This window comes from Mchenga conophoros, linkage group LG1 (genome assembly GCF_057382185.1).
Source record: "Mchenga conophoros isolate Kocher_MC1m ecotype Shallow Benthic linkage group LG1, M_conophoros_male_GT1.1, whole genome shotgun sequence".
NCBI lineage: Eukaryota > Metazoa > Chordata > Actinopteri > Cichliformes > Cichlidae > Mchenga > Mchenga conophoros.
Window position 1 is genome coordinate 29,411,763 of NC_140526.1, and position 19,265 is coordinate 29,431,027.

General features: G+C 40.9%; 1 protein-coding gene across 2 annotated transcripts; it reads right to left on the minus strand.

Annotated features, from left to right (window-relative positions):
- Positions 1–1,205: 1,205 nt before the first annotated feature.
- On the minus strand, positions 1,206–19,218 carry secisbp2l (SECIS binding protein 2-like). Of its 2 annotated transcripts, none has more exons than XM_085273891.1 (18): positions 18,981–19,218; positions 15,830–16,023; positions 14,455–14,782; positions 14,198–14,336; positions 13,395–13,618; positions 12,701–12,725; positions 12,432–12,544; positions 12,004–12,114; positions 11,786–11,896; positions 9,451–9,618; positions 9,145–9,286; positions 7,971–8,146; positions 7,757–7,889; positions 7,487–7,649; positions 6,561–6,781; positions 4,620–4,774; positions 4,275–4,494; positions 1,206–3,817 (listed from the first exon to the last, which is right to left on the minus strand). In XM_085273891.1, exons 1-18 carry the CDS (start codon positions 18,999–19,001, stop codon positions 3,222–3,224), a joined length of 3,240 nt encoding a protein of 1,079 aa, XP_085130017.1. In that variant the 5' UTR covers positions 19,002–19,218; the 3' UTR covers positions 1,206–3,221. The 2 variants fall into 2 exon arrangements, with proteins under 2 accessions (XP_085130017.1, XP_085130008.1); XM_085273882.1 differs by having other exon boundaries at positions 12,432–12,547; positions 18,981–19,217.
- Between the last annotated feature and the right edge of the window lie 47 nt (positions 19,219–19,265).

A 19,265-nucleotide genomic window follows, 5' to 3' on the forward strand; every position in this document is an offset into this window, starting at 1 on the left:
CACTGAAGCAGTGCTCCATTCCTTTCTTCTAACATGACTTCAACCTTAGAGATGTTTTAAATAAATTATCATTAATTTGGCTTACTTTGGAAAATAACATTTTATCACTGGTACCATGACTGACATGATTTACACAATAAAATGTACCCCATAGTGACTGTATTGTTCAAATTAACACACAGGAGGAAGAGGATTTAACTGAAGCATTTGCATTTCCCTTTGATCCCGATCAGAACAATATTCCAGGCGCCATTTAAACAGTGTTTTACATACTGGTGTTATTCCTGATTGAAAGATTGTCTTTCAGATTGCAGCGGTGCAGCCATACTCTCAAATTCCACAGTAAAAGCATTTTAAACCATGGAGCTTTACCTTTTTCCATAAAATAATAATTACACACCACTAGCTATTGTCAAAGAGTATGCAATATTGAAATCTGAGTGATGTCTACGGCAGAGTTTTGTCCCTTCCTAGTGGCCGTTTATTAAAACTACAATCTATATGATGTTGCTACCACTTTTTTCAGTAATCAGCTGGTCTGTTAACTATAAACTCGGAGCTGCTTTGTTTGGTAGCTCTGTTCAACTGCACATTTACGGCAACCACCACGCTGCAGCAAATCAGTGTAGCTCTAGGGTTTGGAGAGAATGATCTTAAAAAGAGAAAATCAGAATCAGAATACTTTGTTTTCTAGGGGAAATACCCAGCGAACGGCAGTTCAGTGGGAGAAAATACTTATGTCAGAGGAGAATGGCCAGACTGCTTTGGGCTGAGAAAAATTCAAATTACTACTCATTACAACCAAGGTAAGCAGAAGAGCATCTCTGAATGCACAACATATTGAATCCTGAAGCAGCAGCAGCAGCTAACATGTCCATCCCTTTACGACCACAAGAGCAAAATCAGTTTTATTATGAAACTCATAGCGGATTAATTCTGTTGTTCCTTTTCAGCTCTTGTGCAGTGTTTTTTGATTCATTTGGCATTCATTTGAACTTTTAACTAATCTAATTTCTAGACTTTTTCATCTTTTATTGGTTTAAAACTTAGTGTTTGGTTCTTTTAACCTTGTTATTGTGATCATTTTTCTTTCTTTGTGGGGATCTTCAGGCTGCATGTGTTTATGAAAGAACACACATTTGGCTCTTTATAAATAAACCCAAATTAGGTTAACAAAGGAGAGAAGATGAGGCACCAGTCAGAAGATTTTCTTAAACAACATTTTAATGATGTTAATCATCAGTCCATAGGTTAAGAGTGACAACAGGGTAATGAGAAACAGCCTCTAACAATGCTGTTAATGATGTACAGTCTTAAGGAGACCATCTTAAATATCCATGTAAAGATGAGAAACACGCTGAAAAAAGTACTTCATTGAACCATTTTTTTTCTCTTTGTTCACATTAGTTACAAGACCTTTACCAGTACTGTATTTACATAGTGCAAAAAACACATTTGCTGTCAAATAACATACTTTAAACACTTTGATGGAAGTCATACCAAAAAAATGCCTACACAGCGTACCTTGAATCAAACTAGAAATACTTTCAAAATCCCAAGTATGATATTCAGTACACCGTCGCGTCCCATCTCCACATTGCATACAGCCTGATGTACTGCATCACTGTCGACGGGCCAACACCTCTCCATGATTCACGATCGAATACTTTTATCTAATTGGATTCCAACTATTACAATGTTTAACCCACCAAATGGCTTGAAGAACAGGATGATTGTATTTTTTAATACAATGCAAAATCAAAATCTCCTTTGTACAATTATATTTACAAAGGCATGTGCATGACTTGGTGATGACTTATTTAACTAGCGATAGTGAAGCACTGAGGATTTTAGTTTTAATCAAATGTTGTTTGAGGGGGGGGGGGGGGCAAAGACAAATTTCTTTAGTTCACACGTTTGTCTTCCAGCATCCAGTTTCCCAATTATTTCATGAAGCTGTAAACTACACACACAGGCTCAGTGCTTTACTATTGAGAAAGTAACAACCAAGTTGTGTCTCATAATTTACTAGGGAAAATGTACTTTCGGGATTGATTAAAGATCTCAGTGTTGATGATAATGATGCTGGGAACCTTGGTAAGAGACGGCTTGAGAGCCCCGCCATCAGAGAACACGAGTGAGTGGAAAAAAAAACAGGAGCATTTTTCTTTGTTTTGTTTTTTTTATGAAGCATGGACAGCATCTAGGAACTAGGACTCCATTCAGAGGAAAACAAACCCCAAATAATTTGACAATAGGCAAGATCAATATGACAAAACATTACATATTGTAGTAGAACCACCTAGACAAGGTTATATTCACAAAGCTTGATTTGCTTCTTAGAAGTTAAGTAATTTAAATCATCTGAATACAGAATGAGACACTTATTTATTTAAACATTAAAAAACACAGACAACTGATGCGCGGGAGAGGTTTTGGTACAAAGACAGAACCCCTGACACTGTAATATTCGGTGATGAAAGCTAATTGCCAACTAAGCAGTTATAAAGAAACGCCCTCTCTCTTTCTTTTCCTCCTGGAGCAGCGAGGTGAAATTAAACACACAAACACACACATTATTTACATAGCTAAAGCCAAAGGACAGAGCAAAATAAATGCAAACTGTGCCTCCAAAGCGCACACGCAAACACACAAATACTTGCAGAGCTGAAAACCCTCCGAGCTCTGAATAAAGTTAAGATGTGAGTTGAAAGGTTCCAACCTTCCTCCTCTGTGAGCTGCAGACACCAGCTCAACGTCACTGAGCGCTCATCGCTCGCTCCCACAAATGTTCCTGACTCTGAAAGAGTTCAGCTGTGGAGGAGGGAACGCTCCACCCTATATTCAAGTGTTGCAGGTTATGGGGCCAAAAAAAAAAAAAAATGAAAAGAAAAATAAAGAGGGCATCCTTTTAAAATCATCAGATGAGTTTTGGTGTGAATCTATAACCCTCAGACTTTGTTAGCTGTTTGGTCTGTGACTCTGTGTGGTTTTACGTTGGTCAGTTTCTCTGTAATGTGTGAGTGTGTGTGTGTGTGTGTGTGTGTGTGTGTGTGTGTGTGTGTGTGTGTGTGTGTGTGTGTGAGTGAGAGAGCATTGGTCAGCTGGGTGGATACCTGAGATTATGACTTGTGTCAGGGGCTAGACACAAAGGAGGAGGGCTGCTGGTTGCTGTGAAGAGGGATGTGTGAGAAGGAGGGAATGTACGTGTGTAAGTGATTTCAACCAGTGGGCTTTTTAGCCTCCGCTTGTTCTTTGCCTTCCATCTTTGTCTTTGTGATCTCTGCTGAATCAAGGTCCTCATCATCCTCACTCTGTACCCTCTCTTCTCCATCCTCTTCCTCCTCCTCTTCAGTACTTTCTTGGCTCTTTCCCAGCTGGAGGTTTTCCAGGGTCTTGGACACCCAGGATTCAATGCGGCTGCTCAGAGTGGGCACTTCTACAGAAATGGGTTCAGGAGTGTAGTCCTCCTCCTCATCCTCCTCTTCCTCAGCCTCCTCCAACATCCCAGGAACCAGGGTGGAAGTGGTGGAAGTGATGGATGAGTTCAGCGGCCCCCTGCAGCTTCCATCCAACGAGCCTGTCTCTGTGCTCTGCTGAGAGGCCAGCTCCAGCCTGTCGTCAGCTCGAACCTCATCTCTCTCTGGAGCCGGAGCCCTGGGCTGGGGAACGGTAGCGCCAAGAGGGGCGGTGTTGTTGGTAACTGGCGGGGCCTGACTGTCTCTCTGGGTGCCTGTTAAGGGTGAAGGGCGACTCAGCTCGCTGTCTACAGGCTCTGGGGCATCAGAAGTCTCCATCATGCTCCTCCAATTGGTCTCTGAAGGAAAAATACAACCACACGGTCCATTTTCTCAGATCACCAACATTACAGGTGAGGAAAGTAACTCAATAAACTACACACTACACAATAGCTTAAAAACATTACACCAGTGGTCCCCAACCTTTCACATGTTTGAGTTGTTAATACTTCCAAATAGAACTATCTGAATTTTATTCAGGAAAAAAAGTCTAAATTAATGAAAAGTCGAAGAAAACAACCATATTTCTCTAAACCTTAGTGTTGCCTACCTTGTTTCCCCATTAATTATCTCACCATCCCCAGGATTTATCCACAGAAAATTCTGTTCGACCTTTAAACCTAGGTTTGTAACAACTAATATACTGTACATTTAGATAAACAGAACTCTACTCCAACCAGCTACTACTGCCAAAGAGGTTCTTTGATAACACTGATAACATAAAACAAATAGTAAAGAAACAGAAACAGGGCTTACCATATTCCTTTTCATTAACCTCTGAGATGGGCTCAGAGAAGATGGAGCAAAAGGAGATGGCTGAAGCAGCAGAGTGGTTGCGGGAATGCCCCATGTGATGAGGGACCTTCTTGTCATTCTTCAGAGCCTCCTCAGCCTGCTCCTGCTCCAGAGCGGACACCATGTCCTTGTAGGCCTTCCTAGCCTCTTCGGTTAAAGAAACTAAATGGTTGAAGAGTCCCTGAGAAAGGCATTTAAAAAAAACAACAAACAAACAAACAAACAAAAAGATACAGAGAGCTCATCATCATCACCAACTTGGGCAGATTATGTGGATAAAGGTTTAAAATGACATGAGTGTCCTACCTCAGCTCCAGAATAGTTGAAAATGCCCACAACACTAACGGGCACCAGCTTGTTGACACAGCGTCCGAGAGCTTTTCTGCCCAAGGCGAACACAAACGGGATCTCCTGCTCCCTGGCCATCGCAATTACATTGTATAAAGCTTCATCCAAACCACCTGCAGCACAGAAAAACAATCAGTGACTCAAATGTATCACACTCGGGAAGAAGAGAAAACTAAACAAAACAAAAAACCCACACACACACACACACACACACACACACACACACACACACACACACACACACCATTTGGAGCTCCCACAGTGACATGAGTGACGATCACGGGTTAATACGGGTTAATCTTTAAAGCTCACAAAACAATTTCAACAACCGCCAGATAGCTAAAACAGCAAACAATTAAAGAGCAGGTAAACAGACTCTGCGCAAAAACGTATACACAAAGCGCAGACTCCCCCGGTCACACAACGGCACATACGCGGACATGCCGTCGGGTGGTGAAAGACGATATCTCACAGATTCCCAAACTGCACGTTTTGTTACTCTCTGACCAAAATTCACTGATCCAGCAGCAGAAGAAAACAAAAACTACGCGTCATGTTTGAAAAACATTGTCATGTATTCCCTCTTACTTTTGCCATTTTACTTCCACCATGATAACAATCACACTTCCTCCTCTCTCTCTCACTTGACTTCAAGACCAGATTCCCATCAAAGATCTGTTTGCTTTTTATGGTCAAGTCTACTTTTGTGTTCAGTGTTGGGTTTTTGTTTTTTCCTCCCCGACAAGAAAGCCTAATTTCTGCTGTTCAGTACTGAAGAAATGTAAACTTTTACAAATTATGCCAAATCACAAAGCACTTTGCTGTGTCTCTAATAAAACCTCTGTAACTTTGCTCTGCTTCACTTCCTTCCGTTTTTGATCTACTGCAGAATATTTTCAAGGTGCTTATCTGCTATAAAAAGCCTGGCCAGGAAAATCTCCTTCATATTTTTTGGTTTTATCCTCAATTACTCTGACACAAAGGCATCTGCTGTGATGCTTGCACCTCTGATTAAGTCTAACAAGTGTCAGCTCTGCTTTTGTACATACAAACTCAGTGTAAACGATCTAATTGCAAAGAAATAGTCAAATAATTTGGAATTAAATATTTTTAATTTACAAGGTTTAGATAGTACAAGTCCAAGACAAATGCTCATAATTCTGATTTTTCTGACTGTCCGAGTCAAAATCGAATAGAATAAAATGAAATCGAGACCTTGTGAATCAGAATTGAATTAGTTGTAGAAATCAGTGATGGTAACCTGCCCTAATTAGATCTCAAAAAAATCTAATTAATCTAAAGCAGATAAACCGGCTTTCATATAATAATAACTGCAGAGCTTGCCCAGTATGGCCAGCAGGAAATGACATATCTTGTGGCCATGCATTACTAACATGTGGCTATGTGCATTTGATCTTATGGTCACACATTACCACATTACTTGTGGTAATGCAATAGTACCTCTAATATCTCGTGGCAACAAAATAACCACATTGGCCTAGCAAACACAGGTACTGCATTCCCCTTCTTGAATCCATTTTTGGTTGAGCTTCGTCATTGCTCAGTGTGTGAGCTGTTTAGTGCTAAATAAGTAGTATAGTTTTTTTATTTAGCTTTTTTTTATCATTTATTTTTTTTGTTGTTCCTGAAAATGACTCTATTAGGCCACAAACAGTGAATTAAAACAGGCTGGAGAGCTAAAATATGAAAACTGCTGTAATGGTCCTTAAAAACAGACATTTCTCTGTTAGCTGCAACATGTGACTGATTTCTAATTGCAACATAAATATATTAACAAATAATCATATGAACTCAAACCTATTGGCAGCTCAGCTGGTCAGACCTTAGACAATATGACCCAATATGGCTTGATGCTGGAGGTAGTACTGCAATAATCACCTTTGGCCTGAATCTTCTCACAGTTGGGAGAGATGATGACACACTTAATCTTATGAAGCTTCATGTGCTTGGTGACCTCTCTGAGACCCATGACCAGGCGACGCTTGGATTTAGCCTTGGTCGGATCCTTCTGGTAGACTCGCTCCTGGAAGCGAACCAGTTCCTGTAGCAGCAAAGTCACGCTCTCATCGATCTCTTTGCTCAGCACTTGGTTACAGTACCTGCAGAAGAGGGAGGGAGAAAGAAAGAAAATGAAAATGACAATAAAATGCTAAACATTCTTTTAATTGTAACAGTTAATTGAAGAGTGTCTTATGGCTAACAAAAAAGGACTAGGAGATATCTACTTGGGACTGACTTATGTCCTACAAGGCTTTAAATGACTTTCAAAGTTTATGCAGCTCTTCATGACAGCTTTGTTTGCCTCTTTGTTCATAATGCTTATGCTACTATACTTTGCTACTGGAAGTTCTACTGGTGTGGTCTGGGGAACAAGTGTCCTGGGGGTCATAGCTGAGAGGAGGAGTGTGGCTACAGAGGCCTTTTGAAGACTTAAAAGCTAAATCTGTTCTAGACGAGTGGGTTGGCACAATAGGCCCACATCAGGGGCCAGAGAGGGACAATGCTGTATTTGTGACTGCTGGCATACATTTTTGCAGAGAGAGGACAATGCGCTCGGCATCTGTGCCATACTCTACAATTCTTTATTGTACAGATCCGCCCTTAAAAACACCCGATAACATTCAGAGTATGCGTCTTACAAGCAGAGGCTCTGTGATTTTTGAGTGGGGCAAGTATTTGCTTTACTAACCAGTTTTGTTACCACACTTGGTTTTTGCAGACATTCCAGGCATTTCTTACTAAAGGTCTGCCCCATTCAATAGTCACAGTTTTTCAGTTCACGCGGGGTAATAGTGAGCACTTACTCTCTGAAACGTCGGCTGTGGATCTTTGTGATGGCATTTGAAGCCATGGGACTTCCGATACCCGAGCTGGCAGGAGAACCTTGGGACACTGGGGTGATGCTGTAAGGAGAGTTCTGACTGGCTGGGGAAAGGGATGTATCACTGGGCACACTCAGACCATTTTCTGGATCACAAAAAACAGACCACAAATAAGAATGAGGAACTTTATAACGGATTAAAAAAGAAAAGCGTGGGTACTGAATTACTTCACTTCTTGGTAATGACACTGACCTTCCTGAGAAGCAGGCTCTTGTGTAAGATCATCAGTAAAATGTAGACACTCATCCCCATGTTCGTCATGACTTGATGACTCTTGTTCTGCACATGGCTTCCCTTTCTTCCCCTCACGTTCCTTCAAAATAATCTACATAAACAAAGAGAAAAAATAATGTCTAACACAAAGGTACTTAAAGAGAATTTTAATATACTTTCTTAAATTATTAACCTTCTTGAGGGCTGTTGGTCGTTTGACTTTGGGGATCTCTCTCTCCTTCCCTCTCTTTATACGAGGTGCAGTGGAGTCCAAGGGATTTTGCGGGGTCGAGTGCGACTGCTGATGACCCCTCAACATAGACGGCACACTGGTAAAGCCTGAGCTGTGGAAGGGAGTAGTTGTTCCAACTGCAGACAAAGAGAATGAAATCTAAGTATATGTAGATGTGTGTGAACATAGGGGTCGTGATGTTTGGTTCAAGGCTGCATGACAAATCAAATTTTTATCTTGATCACGATTTTTGCTTCCTGCAATTACATGAACATGAGCAGGTGGGCAACATTTAAATTCCATGTTCTGCCAATTAAAAAAATGCAAAGCAAATTAAGTGCTGCCTAACTTCGACCACATGCCAATCACAGCTGCTCCCCACTGTGTGCAGCTTGAAGTTTCCTGCACTTTATGCACAGCAGAAGGCAAAGAGCTTGTAACTCAAAGCAGCCAGTTGCTACATAGTTGTTAAATGGAGTACTTCAGATTTATCCTGCAAGCTGCCTGAAAACACACGACAAACTGCAGTAGAATTAATGCCAAAGATCCATGTCCACTAAGAACAGTTACAAATGCTTTAGGAAAAACGTTTCCTCTCGTGCAGTTAGTTTTTTCAAAGTAGCAAAACCCATGCTGTATGCAAAACGTCACAGGATATAAAAGGGATCTCATAGCTGTTGAATGCTTTGCTGCATATGTTCACATCCATCGTGTGGGTATAATTAATGGAATGAAAGAGTTCATCTTACTTTCCTGCTAAGATTCATTTAGAAAGATCAACAGGAATACACTGTAATGGTGAAAGCAGTGTCCTGACTTCATTCTGAAAGGTTTTTTTTTTTTTTTCCTCTTCTAAGAGATGCTCTTGAACAAAATAATTGTAAATATAATTTTGGCCATAGTTGTGCAGCCCTGGTTTGTCTGGACACAGAGGTAACAGTCAGTTACTGTTACCAAGCCAGCAACACAAATTCTGCAGCATTAGGCAACAATCACTACAAATCTACAGAGCACAACCTACTACAAGCCTCAAAGTAAAGAGCTTACTTTTGATAGATTTAGCTTAAATCCTTATTTCCAATTTGTATTGTAGGTTTTAAGCCACTTTTTAACATATGATTAACTTTCCCGATACCTGTAAAAGACAGTGGCTTGGTATTGGTGAGTTGCCTGGCTTTCATAGCCTGCTGTTGCTTCTCCAAAGCTGCCAGCATGTCTCCCAGGTCAAGCTCCACAGAGGTTTTGCTCTTTTTCCCTGCTGCTTTGATAAAAGCTTCCTGTCAGATGACAAGAGACAAAAAGTACATAGAATTTTTAAAAGGTTAATTACAACTGAAGAATACCAGGTTTGTGTGCTAAAAATAATAATATAATATTTTAAGGCCATGAAGTGGTGAGTTCCAGCCTGTTCCAGCCCAGGGAACATAAGCAGAGTTCATACCTGTAGTTTCTTCTGCTCCATGCTGATTTCAGAATATTCCTGTGCAGTGGCCAAGGCAGCAGCAAGAGCCTTTTTCCTCTGGCTTTTGGCCCTCTTGGGAACAGAAGTGGTGATGGGGATGGGTGTCTGTACAATGTTGATAGGGGAGTTTTCTGGCAGATTTTCCAGCTGTTATGAAAGTAGATGCACACATTAGCAAAGATGCAAAGATTTCCCAATACAATATTTGGTGATTTGGCTGCATTGATACACAACCATCAGGGGACAACAACAACAAAATATCCAGCTGTCAGAAAACAATTTTTCCATCCTGTGTGTGATTTGGTACATCTTAACTGCACTCTCAATTTCCCCTCAATCATGTACAACTTCAATTATCAACTACATTTACACACTGAAAGACATAATTGTGTCACAACTGAGTGATGGTGAGTAGGAGGATACACTCCAAATGTTTGTACTTATTTAAGGAGGTGATGTGCACTGACACTAGTTAGATAAAGAAATCTTGCTGGACACTTTGCTATATACACAAAATAGTTAGCCATTATATCAAAACGTTTGCATTTCCTATTTTTTTTTAAATAAAAAATAAAATAAATTGCTTATATAAATCACATTTAACTATTAATGTAGAAAAAATAGAATGGCACATCTGTTCATGTTTTATGTCAGGGATGGTATCACTGCCTGATACAGGGAGTGCAGAATTATTAGGCAAGTTGTATTTTTGAGGAATAATTTTATTATTGAACAACAACCATGTTCTCAATGAACCCAAAAAACTCATTAATATCAAAGCTGAATGTTTTTGGAAGTAGTTTTTAGTTTGTTTTTAGTTTTAGCTATTTTAGGGGGATATCTGTGTGTGCAGGTGACTATTACTGTGCAGAATTATTAGGCAACTTAACAAAAAACAAATATATACCCATTTCAATTATTTATTTTTACCAGTGAAACCAATATAACATCTCCACATTCACAAATACATATTTCTGACATTCAAAAACAAAACAAAACAAATCAGCGACCAATATAGCCACCTTTCTTTGCAAGGACACTCAAAAGCCTGCCATCCATGGATTCTGTCAGTGTTTTGATCTGTTCACCATCAACATTGCGTGCAGCAGCAACCACAGCCTCCCAGACACTGTTCAGAGAGGTGTACTGTTTTCCCTCCTTGTAAATCTCACATTTGATGATGGACCACAGGTTCTCAATGGGGTTCAGATCAGGTGAACAAGGTGGCCATGTCATTAGTTTTTCTTCTTTTATACCCTTTCTTGCCAGCCACGCTGTGGAGTACTTGGACACGTGTGATGGAGCATTGTCCTGCATGAAAATCATGTTTTTCTTGAAGGATGCAGACTTCTTCCTGTACCACTGCTTGAAGAAGGTGTCTTCCAGAAACTGGCAGTAGGACTGGGAGTTGAGCTTGACTCCATCCTCAACCCGAAAAGGCCCCACAAACTCATCTTTGATGATACCAGCCCAAACCAGTACTCCACCTCCACCTTGCTGGCGTCTGAGTCGGACTGGAGCTCTCTGCCCTTTACCAATCCAGCCACGGGCCCATCCATCTGGCCCATCAAGACTCACTCTCATGTCATCAGTCCATAAAACCTTAGAAAAATCAGTCTTGAGATATTTCTTGGCCCAGTCTTGACGTTTCAGCTTGTGTGTCTTGTTCAGTGGTGGTTGTCTTTCAGCCTTTCTTACCTTGGCCATGTCTCTGAGTATTGCACACCTTGTGCTTTTGGGCACTCCAGTGATGTTGCAGCTCTGAAATATGGCCAAACTGGTGGCAAGTGACATCTTGGCAGCTGCACGCTTGACTTTTCTCAGTTCATGGCAGTTATTTTGCGCCTTGGTTTTTCCACACGCTTCTTGCGACCCTGTTGACTATTTTGAATGAAACGCTTGATTGTTCGATGATCACACTTCAGAAGCTTTGCAATTTTGAGACTGCTGCATCCCTCTGCAAGACATCTCACTATTTTTGACTTTTCTGAGCCTGTCAAGTCCTTCTTTTGACCCATTTTGCCAAAGGAAAGGACGTTGCCTAATAATTATGCACACCTGATATAGGGTGTTGATGTCATTAGACCACACCCCTTCTCATTACAGAGATGCACATCACCTAATATGCTTAATTGGTAGTAGGCTTTCGAGCCTATACAGCTTGGAGTAAGACAACATGCATGAAGAGGATGATGTGGACAAAATACTCATTTGCCTAATAATTCTGCACTCCCTATATAAGAAGGACACATACACAGCCCTTATATTCAAATGATGGCACAGAGAACTGTGTTCAAAAGGGGTTTTGCCTTACCAGGTTTTTGGGCAGCTTAGGTTGCGTATGTGTCTGAGCTGGAGTTGATTCTGGTTTGTTGCTGCGCTGAGCGGCCCCACCAGAAGCAAGATCTGGAAACTCATCTTCATCCTAGCAAATCCACAGAAATCCATTTGGCACAAAATTCAAATTCTCTAAAAAAAAAAAGACATGTCATGGTAACAGTACTGAGATATTCACAGATAACACTCGCTCACCTCAAAGTAGAGGGGCTCTGGAGTGAGGTCTGTGCCTGTGACTGCTACTGGCGGATGTCTTTGTTCCGACTGGTTGAGTGGCATACGCCCTTGACACCCACTGTGGTAATCCTGAAAGGCAGAAACAGAGAGTGAACACACCAGTCAGACAGGGTACCACTGATATTCAACAAGTTTCTCAACCCCGGTCTATTTGTGTAGCTAGTATCAAAGGAGGGGAACTTGTTGGGAAAGGAGGCCAGAGCAAAAATAGCAAAATAAACTAATTCACACATATAGCTGACTCAGTATTTCAAGGCATCTAAAAATGGCAACAACAAAAAGAAGAATGCTAATGATTTATGTAATTTTGAAACATGACAATTATTTCTCTTTAAAGTACATTATGCTGAACAAGTCTGTCTCTGCTCCACTGGGATCTATTTTACCTGTGAGAAGTTTCTCTGCTCGGGATTCTTCCTCTGATCTGCTCTGTGAAACTGACCGTTTCTGTCCACCCAGGACTTTGAGGTAGCCTGAGATGCTACATTTACCCAGGTACCTGCTAGTAAATATAAAGGGGGGGGGGGGGAAGTATTTCTCATACAAAAGGAGCACCTCCATCCTTTTTAATACAATAACTACAGGATACGTAATAGATATCAGTATAAAACACAAAGTGAAATTGAGCTCAGAAAATATCTTAGACCACACTTACCAGTCATTACACCAGCCTCTACTCCCTATAACACACACAGACAAAAGGACAAAAAAAAAAAAAAAAGCTGAGCCATTTGTGTGTTTCACTACGTGGGCAAATAAATTTAAAGACTAGTACAGCTCCCTCATTGGTGTCAGCTCTGCTATGTACTTAAATTGGCTCTATTATAACTATAATAGCAAACATGAAAAAGAAAAAATAGACTAAAAGAGAAATTTGGAAATGTGGCACTTTATACTACATTATACTTTTATTATACTTTTTCCAAGTATAACAAAAACAAATCCTCCGATTCAAAGTGCCCTCAGCACCTTTACTGTAAAATTGTAAATTAATTTAAGCTACATCTGATGAAAAATGTACATGCTACCTATCACTTTCGCTCATTAGTCCTTAGGCTTATGCAGCTTCTAGGCTGTGTGTTGCTCTAAAGCAATCATTTAAGTTCCACTCTAAGTACACATCAGAACATATTTTGACAGATATCACATTACTAAAGCTAGAGACACTGTAACTGACCTTTCGGTGTGACTTTAAAAATATTCAACTTCCTCTTCCCATCTTACATCTGTACAGCTTTGTTTATTTTATCCTTCACATGATTAGAGTTAAAAATATCCTTTGCTGATAAAATATATATTTCAAAGGTAAGTTTATTGGTTTTGGAGGACTTTGTCAGTAGGCAACATACCATGGGTGCTGCTGCGTTCTCTGCTGTTCTTTGCATCGCCCCGGTTCCCTGGTTATGTTTGGGGCTACAGTAGCCGCTATCACTGTCTATATCGGCTTCACTTGCACCAGTCTCGTTGTAGCTTTCAGCTGGATGGGAAGCCCGTCTTCTCTTTGTTCGGTTTTTCCACAGCAGAGGACTTACTCGCTCGGCAGCACAACGCCCTGATACCTCACCTGGGAAATCTGAGGACAAGGTAGAGGAAACTTAGACCGTCAAATGTAATAAAACTTCAGTCAACTTTACTCCGACCATCAATGTGACATTTTATTATTATATGGTTGTAAAATCCAATCTGTGGAGTCAAACTATTTAAACAGGCTTGTTAGCTCACTCAAGCAAAAGAAATATTGCTGACATACTTGTCTGCGAAAGGTTAACCTCTCTAACTAGAAAATCAGCATTCCACTTTTTTTTGTTTTTATTTTTTCTTTAGAAGCACAGACATCACCAACATCAACCTGTAGGACTAGACCCAGCTCTTACTGGTATTGTGTCCTACTTCCTCGCTGACAGGAAAGAGTCTTGTTGTTACGTAAAGCAATTAACTCTAACAAAGTCTGGAATGTGTTCAACTTCAGCTTCCTTCAAGCGATAGGAAAAAAGGAACATGACTGACCGTAGTCATATTTGAACTCAGATTATTCAGTCTTCAGACTTAAAAGTCTTTCTTATTTGACATTGTTTATTGTTACATAAATCCTGCATACAGCCTGAGTGCTAGGAATTAAACATATCTTTAATTATAGCCACAGTATTCGTACCGGTCTGCTGTGCTGCATCCACCAACATTACGGTTTTAGTCCTGCCATCCGGCCCTAAGGTGCACACCTCCTTCTGTACAGCTACACTCCTGGTTGGAGGCCGACGACCTCTTGTAGGCTGGCACACACCCAAATGTTGCTGTAGAACAAAGAAAGGGCATTCTCACAAAGTTGATAGAGATAAATGGGGGCAAACGTTTTAGTGTGGAATAACATCAGTAGAACAAAATCCAAATAAAGCTGTTGATCTTCTGCACCTTTGGGAGAACATTAGACCGGACCATGCCTCTCCCCCGCTGACTGGTCATTCCATATGCTGGCCCCAGTGCCATGGGTCTTTCACTGACATCTGCAGACACAGGACTGACCACTCCAGCTTGTACTGGACCTGGATAGGTGCCAGGGAAGGGCTGGTAGAAGCCCATCACAGGTGGGCATGGCGCAGGCATGATTTGGTAGTAAGCGTAGTCATTAGAGACAGGCGGCTGGGGAGAAGACAAGATTGGGTAGGCCAGGTATGGACCACCAGGGGTAGGATTAGGCTGCTGCCAGCGCAGCTCTCCTCCATTATACATGGGATGTTGCCTGTGGAGCAGCAGAAAAATGACATGTTGGATTATTACCAATATTACACCCTTTCAACTAAATGCAACCATGAAAATCAAGCATGTCTTCTCCACCACAGGGTTTTTGTGGAAAGCTGTCTAAAGCCAGCTAAAAATTTTCTGTAACAACTTAAACAGAACAATACTCCCTTCCCTGAGCACACTAAACAACAACATACAGTACACCACAGAACATTGCATGTTAGCTAAATATCGGCAAATACTGAAATTTTTTTATATACCAATGCATCTCTACTTTGTGGAATTTGTTTCCAGTGTTTAAAACGTGTCTTCGTTTTTTTTTTAAACATGTAGCACTGCTGGGACAACTGATTAATATGTCCTCTACAAAATAAGAGGGCTATAATGGAAAGGTTATCATATGTAATGCTGGTTTGTAAGAGGGTACATGCACAAAATACACAAATGGTGATAACGATCCAGTTGACATTTTCACAGCCAGCCTGCTATAGTGGCCATTTCCTTGCATTCAAATTGTAGGGAAGGAAACAAAAGAACGGATGTTCGCAGGATATAACAGATCACTCAGGACAAAGAAAGAGGGACTGGAAACACAGATTACCCCTCGATATAAACTCTCTAAAGCTATGGAGGTTTCCATTCATAATTAAACAGTCTTACATTACAGAGCAATGTAATGGTTCAGAATCGGCGCATTGTTTCAAGGATCTGATCAGCATCTCGTTTTGTGAAGCACAACATTGGGAATGAAATGTGTGTTTTTTCAATGACTTTAGTGACAAAGAATAAATGAGTTACTCCAAAAATAGAAGTAGTGGCGAACAGTTTAGAAGAGAGCAGATTGTTCTTATGCAGTTCAAAAGTCACCAGACTTCCCACAATGCTACAGGGTGTGATATTCCAACACTAGCAACACTGGAAAAATCCATAATTATCCTGAACTGGAACCACCAGTCCCATCAGCTCAGAGACAAGAGTTGGGGTTTCAGCCTTAAAGGTTTCAACCATACCCAAATGTCCCCTCATTTTGGGAGAGTAACACTACCTGTTGGGTTGGTTCTCCTGGACAAAAGGGTAGCAGGTGATGAGGTAGCTTGGAATGGGAGTACTTTCCACCCCTCCACTGCCTCCGCCCCCTCCTCCACCTGCCTCGCCAGAAAGACTCATGCTGACTAGTGATCCGTCAAGACCTTTCTTCTGTGGGATGAACGGTTCCACTTCAGGTGAAAGCTTCACATTCTGCACAGAGATGAATGAAGAAAGATTAATGACAGATGCTGAACAAAGGCAGACAATATTTGGCTCCATGAGAAGACGGAAACATATCTCCACCTAAGATCTATTTTTCAAATTCTAACTAGTCACTGAGCCAGCTGATCACATTTTCCACACATGTAACTAAAGAGAGCAATGAATAACATTATTGTACTGTTATTGCAACCCCACACCTACTTGAGATAGCTGTAGAATGAAGCAACAGGTCATAACAATATAATCATGAAAACCCTTCTATGTTCTCTGCCCGGGCAGGTTTGTGATGATTGATAAGCTATCGCTCTCACGTTAAAAAAAATTCTAGCTAATGGAAACACTTTACAACCTTAATTCTAAAAACACTGCAAAACAACACTGACAGGGGACAATTTATACCCAGGAACATTAATACTATAGCAGCAAACATCCAAAAGAGACAAAGTGCAATTCACTGACTACCAGCAGACTGACCAGTGTTATGTGTTTTGTAGTAATCATAAACTATGCCACACATTTCCTCATACAGTTTCTGTTGGTTTACAGTCTTAAAGAGCTAAAAAACAAAACAAACAAACAGGAGGGCCTTAACACAAGGACATAAAACTTCATTGAGATCAGATATGACTTAACACCCAACTGGAAGGGAGACATACACAGAACACTTGCCGTTTATATGGTCGACTGAAGCCAAGAGGAGTTTGGAATATTTTTATGACACATTTATGTCATTTATAATGGGTGTTACCTAACTAGCAATTTCTATTCATTTTTATTTTTAGGGCAATCGCAATCATACATTCAAAGATAATGTTTGAGGCCTTGAACGTTACAATAATTTAAAAAAAATTAAGCAAAATATAAGTTAAAAGTTCAGTTCCAAACTCTCCTCAAAATGTTTCCTTTGCCATTTGTCTAGAAGTAATTTGCATTCAAAGTAGAAGTCAAAAACTTCACTTAATATCATGTCACCAAAGACGCTTTACAGCTTATTACATGCTCCTTAAATGCTTGTCTGACGAAATAAACAAACAAGAGGTCCTGGTGAAAAATAAGCAAAACACTAATGCCCTGAGGCCCCCCAAAAAAGACTTGATTTGAAATACATTTGATTAATATTAACAAAATGCAAAATATTAAGTAAAGCACTACGGACCAAATATAACTACCCCTCTTGTGCGTCATTAGTTTTTCCTTTATTGTTTACAAGAGCCGGACACACCTCTGAGACCGTGGTCTAAGTTGCCATTTTGCAAAAGATGAAGAGAGGTGACAGAGTTCAGAGTACAAAGATGGCCCCTCACTTCTGTGAAACTGTGGTCGGGATGCATGAATGGAGTATCAGTGCAGCCAGGGGATGTCACAGACAGCTATTGTCTCCCACTGCTATTGTCTGTGGGTAGTTACCACCTTTTCTTATGTAACCTATGGAGCTCATTAAATCTAAAGAGCGTTATGGTAAATGGAGCCTGCTCTGCCAGTTTGGTGACGATCACACAGCCATAAATGAAAGATTCTGAAACTCCCAGACCCCCAGAGAACGGTAGCAATGTCCATGACCAGAACGATACTTCCCCCAGAGTTGAGAACTACAGCAGTAGTTCTAAATGTATGCAGTTGCATACTATGGCTGACAGGATGATGTTACAGGATTAAGTTTGAGAGGATAAAGTAGGGACAGTACGACAGGATAAGCTAATTATCAGCCAAGCCACAATATGGAGGCCTTGTGTGCACTCTGGGTGAATCTTGCATTTTGAACAGTAGTAGAGAATCCAGCTAACAATGTGAAGGAAGACATAGCTGGTCAGAATTCATAGCTTGATTTAACCTCGTTTTTGAGATGGTTAATGCGTCAGCTGTGATTGAAAAAAGGGCAATGAGGTCAGACCCAGATGTGCATCCCTTGGGGATGATGGACTGGGGGGCTACTGATCTCACAAGCCTTTGTTTGTGCAAGCATTTATTCTCACACCAGCTGCTGTCAAACACCGGCAAACAGCATGCGATTGTGTGCTGAAACCAGGGTGGACAGCGAGAATGTTACACATAAATTAAGGAGAAGAACATCATCAGCATTGTCACATGTATTTTCTTAGAAAAAAGGATCGCATTTGACCTGTCTCATCCAGAAAAATCACCAGGAGGGAGCGATTTTGATGCCAGGTTATTTTGAGAGACTGGCAACAAAAGCCTCCGAACAGAAAAGTCAACTTTCTGCATAGCTAACAGCGTCAGAGGAATGACAGACATGCAGAAGAACCAGACATTCCTCTGCTGACGACCCATGAAACCTCTCCGCCTCTCCGATGACAACAGCAAACATGCAAACATACCCACCTGACTGAAACCTTTTTCTGAAGTCTCGAAGAAATTACGATCACAATTACACAGTTAATTAAAAAAAAAAGTACTGCTACCGCCCACCTATCGCTCTGACTAAAATGACAAGCACCCTCAAAGAACAGCAAAGGTGTTAGCTTTAGTTAGCAAGCCGTGCTAACATTTAAGCAAGTCTGTCCATAACCACTGGAGTACTGCCACAGATATATTCCCAAGACAAAAAAAAATGACCAGAAACAAAAATGCTGGAACAATAGAGAACAAGCACACCGTGTGCTACCTTAAAAAAAAATCGCCCTTAACGCTTTAAATGCCGTTAGCCGTTTTACTATTAGCTTCCTAGCCAAATAAGAGGAGTGCTTTTATTGCTGTCGCTTGACAAAACACCGAAGCTCATTGTAGCTTTAGTACGAATAATGACACCAAAAAGCTCATTTACGCAACGAAGCCATTTGAATTACACTATCGCTTTAAGAGCAATGCAAAAAGGATCCGAATTTTTGGGGCCTCGATATAAACTAACGTTATTTATCAATTTCTAAAGGCTAAAGCGTTAGCAGCACTCCAAAAAAAAACCCACACCAATTTGAAATAAACTGTACCTTGTTGTCACTCGCGTCCATGTCAGTCACCGACGCCGCGCCAGACCGTCATCGACCACAGTGTGGACGTCAGGATTGAAGTATTTTTAATTTCTTCATTGTAAATATTAATAACCAACAGTCACTCACACCCAGTTTCTAAGCAGACCCCCACCGTTAACTGCTGCTGCTGCGTCAGCTAGCTGCGCTCTCAGCAGAGTAGCTGGTGTCGAGGAGCGGACTGCTGTCAGGGGGAAAATGGGTGTCACCTGGAACGGAAGCCGCTGAGGTCCAAAAAGTTTCAAG